Here is an 8,308-nt window from a genome sequence, read left to right on the forward strand (position 1 = left end):
GATATGTATGTATGGTATTTATGTAATGTAAGATAGGAAAAAAACACTGAAAAAACAGGGGTCAAAATATCTGGAATATATAACTGTTATGTAAAACAGCGGTCCCCAACCCACGGGCCTCGGACCGGTACCGGTCCGTGAGTCGTTTGGTACCGAGCCGCGAGAGTTGAGGCTCAGGTGTGAAATGTGTAGTTTATGAATACATTTTCTTTTTTTCGGTACCGGTACTAGTTTTATTTTGTTGTATTTATCCGTGACACCTTAAAGGCCGGTCCGTGAAAATATTGTCGGGCATAAACCGGTCCATGGCGCAAAAAAGGTTGGAGACCGCTGATGTAAAAAACATAGCAGATATGCAGAAAATCTCTCTTAATGTAGTTAAACAAATGAAAAGTTTCATTTGCTAGTTTTTTCATTTGAATTCTGGACCATTAGATTCTTTTCATGGTGGCGTAGATGCTGCTGCTATCACTGGAAGCTGCAGAAGAGGCGTAGGAAACTCTGACTCTCCTGTTGGTCGCCACATCACCTTCCTGACGTTTACTGTGAACCTGTGAGATAAGAGTAAGAAACGTAACAAATAAACACTTAAACACACTTAGAGAAAAAAATACATGTGCTCTGTCACCCGAGTAAAAAATACTTGTACTCAGTCTTGTACTTGTAAATATGAAACAAGTGTGAATTTGCACTGGTGCATAATCTCACCCTTTCTTGACTGGTTCCTGGTACATGGCAGTTGTCTGTGCTCATTTCCTGGACAAACAAAGTTTAGTTTAAGTTTATTACTGAAAATGATGGATAGAGAAAATAAAAGAATTCACAAAAGTTGTCATTATTCTTTAAAACCCTGATTATTTAATTTGAAAACTCACAATGTTGCCACTTGTCGGTGATTTTTTCACTAAAAACATAGAAAAGGACACATTTCAGTTCAATACTGACTGACTTGTAAAAACATTTTTGTTTATAAATTGTAAATATACCATTCTTACGTTTACTTATTTTCCATATGACGATTGCCATCATTATAAACAGTACTGCAAACCCACCGGCTACAACGATCAGCATGATGTTGGACTGAACTGTAAAGTTCATAAGTGAAACAATGAAACATGACATTATTATGAACCAGAGCTCAGTATGTTGACAGGATTTGAAAAACTGTACTGACCTGCATTTGGGCATTCTTGAGCTGCTCGAGCAGATTTAATTGTAGTTGTTGCTGTAGTTGATTCTGTCGTGTTTCTTGTCGTGTGTGATTTAGTTGAGGTTATTGTTGTAGTTGAATTAAATGTGGTTGTTTTCGTAGGTGATTTAATTGTGGTCACTGTTGTATTTGATGTAGTTATTCTTATTGTCCCCAGGGATATAGCTTTGGTTCTTATTACAATCGATGTAGTTGTATTTTTTGTCATCAGGGATTCAACAACTGTGGTTGTTGTTGTAACTGATTTAGTAAAGGTTGTTCTCATGGGTGATTTAGTTTTGGTTGTTGTTATAGTTGTTTGACTGTTGATGACTGTTGTTGAGGGTGATGTTGTTACAACTGCTGTTGTGGGTGCTTGAGTAGTTGTTGCGCTTGATATAGATCCTTCTGATTTGGGTTTTGCTGTAGTTGTTGATGATGCTGTTGTTCTTGTGCTTGCTGAGTCCTTTGCTAAAGATGTCAAGAATACCAGAAAAATAAAATATCTGATATTTAGTTTTACAGTCTAGGAATATGCAGATATAATTAAACCAGACAAAACTGTTTTTGTGTTTGTGTGTGTGTGTGTGTGTGTGTACTGACACATATATCTCTGCACCATAACTTTATACATATTTATGTATAAATATATTTGAAACATACATATTTATGTATGTATCAACTGTTCACATTTTGCTCACAAAGGTGAGCAGAAGTTTAGATTCAAATTTGGAAATGTTCATGCTTGAAAAAAAAGACATTGTATGCATAATGATAAACACATACAGTATCATAGGTCAAGCATCAGGGTCCAAAACTGAAAATTTAAACAAATATTCTTCAATCTCATTTTCTGTCTCCTGTTTTAAGGCTCTTAATTTAAAAAAAAAAAAAAAGTCTATTCTTGTGAGTAATAACAACATAATTGTATCAGTGTGGTTTAGACATTTGCATAAAAAGGGAAATATCTTTGGTTGGAGATCAGAGGGGTTGCATCAGAGTGGAATCTGGTATTAAAATCTGCCAAATCAAATATGTTGAGCTACCAGCTGTGGTGACCCCTGTAGTGACACAAGGAGTGTCAAAAGTAACCTTTATCAGTGGCTTTACACTTAACTTCCTCACTCTAATCATAATTACTGTAATGTTTGAAGGTTCACACATCACTATAGAAACACTAACTGTTAGACACAGACAGGAGAGCCCCAGAGTCTGAAACTTGTTTTCCTGATAAAAACTCCCTGCAGCGGTAATCACTGTCATCCAGTGATTTGATCCAGTGACAGTGTCGCTGATGTATTACTTACTCAATCAACAAAGGTCCAGGTTTTACTGTTACATTTAGCATTAAAGTCTGCTGCATTTTGACAGTGCAAGTGATATTTATAGGAAATGGGAAATGCAAAAGGCAGACATCAAGGACCCCCTGCCAAATGCAAAATTGATAAAGGTATTTAAACTCTTTACACAATACTACTTTTCTTATTTTTTCTCTAAAATATGTGATTTAGCTGTTTTGATTTGGGGGGGTTTATTTTTTGTTTTTTTCAAAATGACCTATCAGCCAATACGTATTCCCAGCTAAATGTCCTGCAAGACATTTTGCACACTTTTTAAAATATTTTTTAGTTAGTTTCCCTTTAATGTTTTTTACATTTAGTTTCAGTTTTTTAATTTTCAATTTAGTGAACTATATAAACTTATTTAAACTTAACTATATAAACTTTAAAGTTTTCTTGTCAGCTATGCACAAATAGATTTATTGTATATTTTCACTGTTGTGTCTTGAGAAACCTTGTAGTTGGAAGACTGGTATACTTTTAAATGTTTTTTCTTCTTTTATGGTTTCATAATTTGCTCACCTGTGTTTGTGACTGACACACACATACACACACACACTCACTTTATCACCCTCAATTTCAAGGCCCTTCCTACAGCTCTGAATTTCTGCTCATAGATAAGCAATAGTAATGCTGCACTACTTGCACAAAACAAAGGCACTTCACCTTCATGTCTCACGTTGTTGGTGGAATTGGATGGTGGGATTCCTGCTGCTGATAAAAAAGAAAGAAAAACAAAGTTCATTCTGGGTACTTTAATTAAAATGATTATTTAATAAGTTTGAAGAAGACAGAAGAAGAAAGTTATCATGACAAAAACATACAGCATTAAAGGTAAAGCATAATTTAGAACAATGAATTAGATTCTCCTCTGAGTTTTTGTTTCCTGTTTATGAAGCTATTAGAATCTATAAATCTTTATATGTTTGTGTGTAAATCACACATAATTAAATAAAGGTTGGATTTACACATTTGCTTAATAAGTGAAAGATTGGTGGTTCGAGATCATCTGGCTTTAAATCTGACAAATCAAATACGAATTGTCTCCTGCGGTGACCTTTTGTGAATACGAGAGAAGCCAAAAGTAGCCTTTATCAGTCACTTTAGAGTTAATGACCTTCCTCTAATTATAATTATTGTAATGTTTGAAACAGTTCAAGGCAAAAATATTATGATAGAAATACTCACTGTTAAAAACAGACAGAAAAACCATAAAGTTTGAAACTTGTTTTCCTGATATGAACTGTCTGCAGTTGTAACGACCGTCATCCAGTGATGTGATGTTCTTTATAACCAGAGAACAGTTTTCTGTGACACTCAGTCTGCCTGACTTAGATCTGGCGTCATTGTGAATCTTCCCATGTTCAAACAGTGGCACTGTTATGAAACTTCGGGAAGCACCAAATAGCCAGGTAGTACTGTTACAGCTTTTATTAAAGTCTTCTCTGTTTTGACAAGCCAACGTGATTTCATTTCCAATCCTAACAGACAGGTAGGGGTGAGTTCCTGCTGCTGAGGAAAAGAGAAAAGCAAAGCAAAACAAACAAATAAAAAACATACAAACGTAAAACTTTTGTCTTCATTCTTCATTAGATTAGAAGTTCTGGCATATAAAACCTGGTATTCGATTCCTGTCTCACATCACTACCTGTAAAAGTTTCTGTACTTTTACTCTGGAGACCAACAATGTCAAACTCATTTGAAATGGTGGACCACATACAGCCCACTTTGATCTTAAGTGGACCAGACCAGTGAAATTACAGTGGTCCCTCACTTCACCTTTTGCGGCCTCGCTATTTCGCGGACTCTTTTGGTGCAATTTTGCATGCTTTTTTTTTTCTTTTTACATCGCATTGTGTTCTGCGTCCTGATCGGCTGTAGACCATTATCTGTAGACCATCCTCCATGCCGTGTCTCCTGTCCAGCACAGAATGCATTCAGCTTGTCAAATTTACATAAATCTTCGATCGCTGGCAGTGAGACTCTGAAGTGCTGTACTGTATGTTTGTAAGTTTCCTCCCCAACAAACACAACAATGTCGACAAAATGTTTTGCACCATCAAAGACACCTCCGGTAGCACCCAAAAGGCAGAGGAAGATGCTAACCATCACACAATAAGTTGGACTTCTGGACATGCTAAAGGAAGCTAAAAGTTACCGTATTTTTCAGACCATAAGACACGCCGGGTTATAAGGCGTGACATAAGCAGTGACATAAGTCAAACTTTACTCAACTCGTTCTTCTTGCTTCGTCTATTTCTGTACCATTGATTCATTAATGTTGAATTCTCTCGCAGCTGCTCTATTCCTATGTTCTGGACCTGAAAACAGGGTTTGATCTTTGGTTTCATTCTATAATACTGGATGTATTTTTCTACGAAGGTTTGAACTTTGAGAGTGTTTAAACAAGAGAGAAACGTGAAAATGTTCATGCCTGTCTGAGAAAAGTGTATGAAGTGTGTAGTGAGGGGTTTTACAGCCTTAAAACATCTATAATAACTGTAAAAGTTAAAGTTGGCTACTTTGTGGATTTCCCCTATCGCGGGTTATTTTTAGAACATAACTCCCACGATAAACAAGGGACCACTGTAGCCTTTGTGTAAGTGTAAAGAAGTTTAACTACACATTTAAACACTGATATATATTTAATATATATAACAATACACCTGTTTTTCCACATGATAAAGTAATGCTGCTATTGTAAATGAAAGAGGGCTGTCAGCATGACTCTTTGAGCTTAAGGTTTAAGAAATAATATAAAATTAAAGGAAAAAGTTTTGTTAGCTCATCGTCAGACTTCACAGAACTTTCTATAGTAGATTGTGAAAAATGGAAACTTTCTGTCATTTCATTGTTCAACTATGTCTTATTTATTCAGTGTAGTATAAATGGCAATGGGGAAAGGTCTTTATCAGTATGAAAAGACGCAGAACTTACGAAAATACAGTTAAAAGTCCAAAATGCCTTCTCTATGCCTTCCTTTACATTTTCCAAAGCCATCCAGTGGGACAGTCTGTGGTGGGTCAGTTCTTATGTTTGACACCCCTGCTGTAGACTTAGCTTTAAATTTCCTTATCGTGATGCTGTCTTATTACTGTAACGTTTCAGACCATTCAACGTGCAAACAGTTTCGAAGGACATACCCGCTGTTAATACAGACAGATGCATAACTGCTTCTTCTGATCTGAATTGACTGAGGCGCAAAGACCAAAACACTCAGCTGTGAGATTCTTTTTGACTAAAAAACAGTCTGTCTGATTAAGTCTGTTAAAGATCTGTTTTTTGAAAAAAGTGGCATCACTAGGATAGTGGTACATAGAAATCTTGTCACTATTGCAAAATTTGAACTAAAAAAAATACAGACTCATATTTTTTTAAAGATATGTTAAATGTTTCCTTACCTGCTAATGGCAGCATTAGTATCACAAACACATAAATGTTAGCCAGTTTTAATCCAACCATTGTGCTTTATTCTGTCTTTTCTTGTCTCCCGTTCTCTCACTCTTGACTCTGAAATGGCACGTACTCGAGTGTCATAGATATAAATGTAGACATAAGTATGTTCCACCAAAGCATGACTTCACTGGGGTTTTTTGTGTGTGGGCGGATCATATTAGACCATTAGGCATATGTAAAGAGAAAAAAAAGAGTGATGTTTATCCCTTTTTTTTCTTTTTTTTTTTACCAAAGTGACACTCTATCAGAGCTAACTAATGTGTGCTGTTATTCTATTTGTGTAAATGTGTAAATGTGCAGATGCTGTAGTTTTGTCTCTACTGAAGCCAGAGTACACTTCCTGTCCACAGCCATCTTTAAAAGCAACTGTGACCTCATCCAATAATGAGGTCATTATTACCATAAACACTCCAGCTATTTTTGTCTTCTGGTCATGATTATTATTAATTATTATTTGTATAATTTTCTTATCTCCAGACCCTAAAAATGGATGTGTGATATTAGAAATTGTTTGGTTATTCTTTGTGCAGCAGAAACATACACAGTTAAATGATAGCCTCGTGCAATTTATCCTAAAGCCCACTACTCCACGTACGTTATATAATGCAGTGTGAAATGTGCTTTTAAATAAAACATATATTATTTATTCGGTGTTTATTAGACAGCAGAATTCATGTTAACAGTAGACATAAACAGGTGGAAATTGAACAGTTGAGCCCATCTTTATGTCCAGGTTGTAAACATTTTACTTGTTTAGCAGCTGGGAAAGAACAATTTTTAGTCATATGACACCAGTTATCCTCAAATAATTTTTGCGTGGGAGGTCTTTCGTTATGAATTTGGTCAAAACAACAGCAGAGCTCTGGAGGTGTTACCCACAAATGGACAAAATAATCATGAGGTGTGAACACACTGATGTTAGTTTTAACTTGCATGAGAAACTCAAACACAATCCCCCTCTTTGGAAACTTGGAATAGTATGTTTTGCTTTGTTTTAAATAGCATAACAGTAAACAGCTGCGTCAAGACAATAATTAGAAATGACTTTTTCTAATTATTGAAAGCTGATATTATCAGTTCCAAGAGTAAGTTTGGGTGTGTTTTTGTGTGCACTGGTTAGATTAACTAAGGTCGATTCAGAGGATGGTGAGAATGTAGGTAGAAGAGCAGCAGGCCTGTGGTTTTAGTCTCTAACAAAGGCCACATGACTCATTCATGGACATTTGAGGCCAGTCGGTCAGTATAATACACCTTCCTATAATTCACAGCATCTGTGATGTGTGTTTGTTTCTTTGTCCACTAACTCTGGTGCACAACTGGGAGCTGAGAGACAAACTTTGCAGGTACACCAAGACCTCTTAGCGTCCCTGTCTAAATTATACACTGTGATGCCATCATGTTGTCCACAGACTACCTTGCAACACGCTAAATAAAGCTATTTTTAGCATATACTGTACCCACATATACTATGCCTATATGTTTTTCACATTAATGGATTTTACTGATGTTACCAGCTTCATTTTAATTAATATTGTAGTGTCCCTCCAACAGAAGACAGTATTAGGTATTCCGTTTACTGGCTGTTTATTAAGAACAGTAACACAGTCAACTGCGGACCGTAGCCAATGCCAAAACAACAGGGAAAACGCTCTCTCCAGAATCAAAACAAAACAAACAAGTCGCTCTCTCTTCACCTTTTCATGATCCTTTTCCCTGCATAGACCAAAGGCACACTCTAACACCCACCCCCCAAACACTCTCAGCCAACCACACGCATGCTATCCTACAGACTCTCTCTCACGATCTGATTGACAGGCCCAACGGCCTCTAGATTAATCACCCCTGCTGAGATTTTCACAGGTCATCAGCTCGTTTCTCCTCCAGCTTTTGTTGTGCAAACCACCCATTATCCTTGAGGCCTGGCACATTTGCGGAAGAATCATTTCTTGTTCACATTTCTGAGAACGCACATCAGGATAGCCTCCGTATCACTGCCACGCAGGAAGAACCTCTCTGCGCAACAGGCTTTGGCCTTGCTTCAGGAAATGGACGAAGCAGATCTTGATGGAGGAGAGGTTTCATTTGTCCAGCAGGCCACTGATACCTCCTCAGAAGAATCTGAAAAGGAGACGGAACAAGAACCCAACATGCCTCCATGGAAGAGGCACCGTGGTACTGGAAAGCCCTATTTGAGCCACACGGCAAAAGATGGCACTGTGTGGGTGAGGAGGACATTGGAATGCCCAGTGCAGTAGCAAATCGCTCGTGCTTCACTGCGCAAGCTGGACCCACAGAGTCTGCTAAGGTTTGTCACTGCACAGCA

At 37.2% G+C, this 8,308-nt stretch overlaps 1 protein-coding gene across 1 annotated transcript; it reads right to left on the minus strand.

Moving 5' to 3' along the window:
• Positions 1-261: 261 nt before the first annotated feature.
• Positions 262-6,524, minus strand: LOC120724762 (putative GPI-anchored protein pfl2). Its single transcript, XM_040017164.1, has 8 exons — positions 5,931-6,524; positions 3,718-4,041; positions 3,196-3,243; positions 1,175-1,660; positions 996-1,085; positions 876-904; positions 709-756; positions 262-551 (listed from the first exon to the last, which is right to left on the minus strand). Exons 1-8 carry the CDS (start codon positions 5,989-5,991, stop codon positions 432-434), a joined length of 1,206 nt encoding a protein of 401 aa, XP_039873098.1. The 5' UTR covers positions 5,992-6,524; the 3' UTR covers positions 262-431.
• Between the last annotated feature and the right edge of the window lie 1,784 nt (positions 6,525-8,308).

Source organism: Simochromis diagramma, unplaced genomic scaffold, assembly GCF_900408965.1.
Source record: "Simochromis diagramma unplaced genomic scaffold, fSimDia1.1 OVJJ01000802.1, whole genome shotgun sequence".
Lineage (NCBI taxonomy): Eukaryota > Metazoa > Chordata > Actinopteri > Cichliformes > Cichlidae > Simochromis > Simochromis diagramma.

Bases quoted from the DNA above. Each gene is read 5' to 3' on its own strand.
- LOC120724762 (XM_040017164.1), bottom strand. From the start codon at position 5,991: ATGGTTGGATTAAAACTGGCTAACATTTATGTGTTTGTGATACTAATG. The intron at 4,042-5,930 runs GTAAGGAAACAT...TCTTTTCCTCAG, and splicing joins ACTAATGCTGCCATTAGCAG to CAGCAGGAACTCACCCCTAC. The intron at 3,244-3,717 runs GTGAGTATTTCT...CTTTTTTATCAG, and splicing joins TTTTCTGTCTGTTTTTAACA to CAGCAGGAATCCCACCATCC.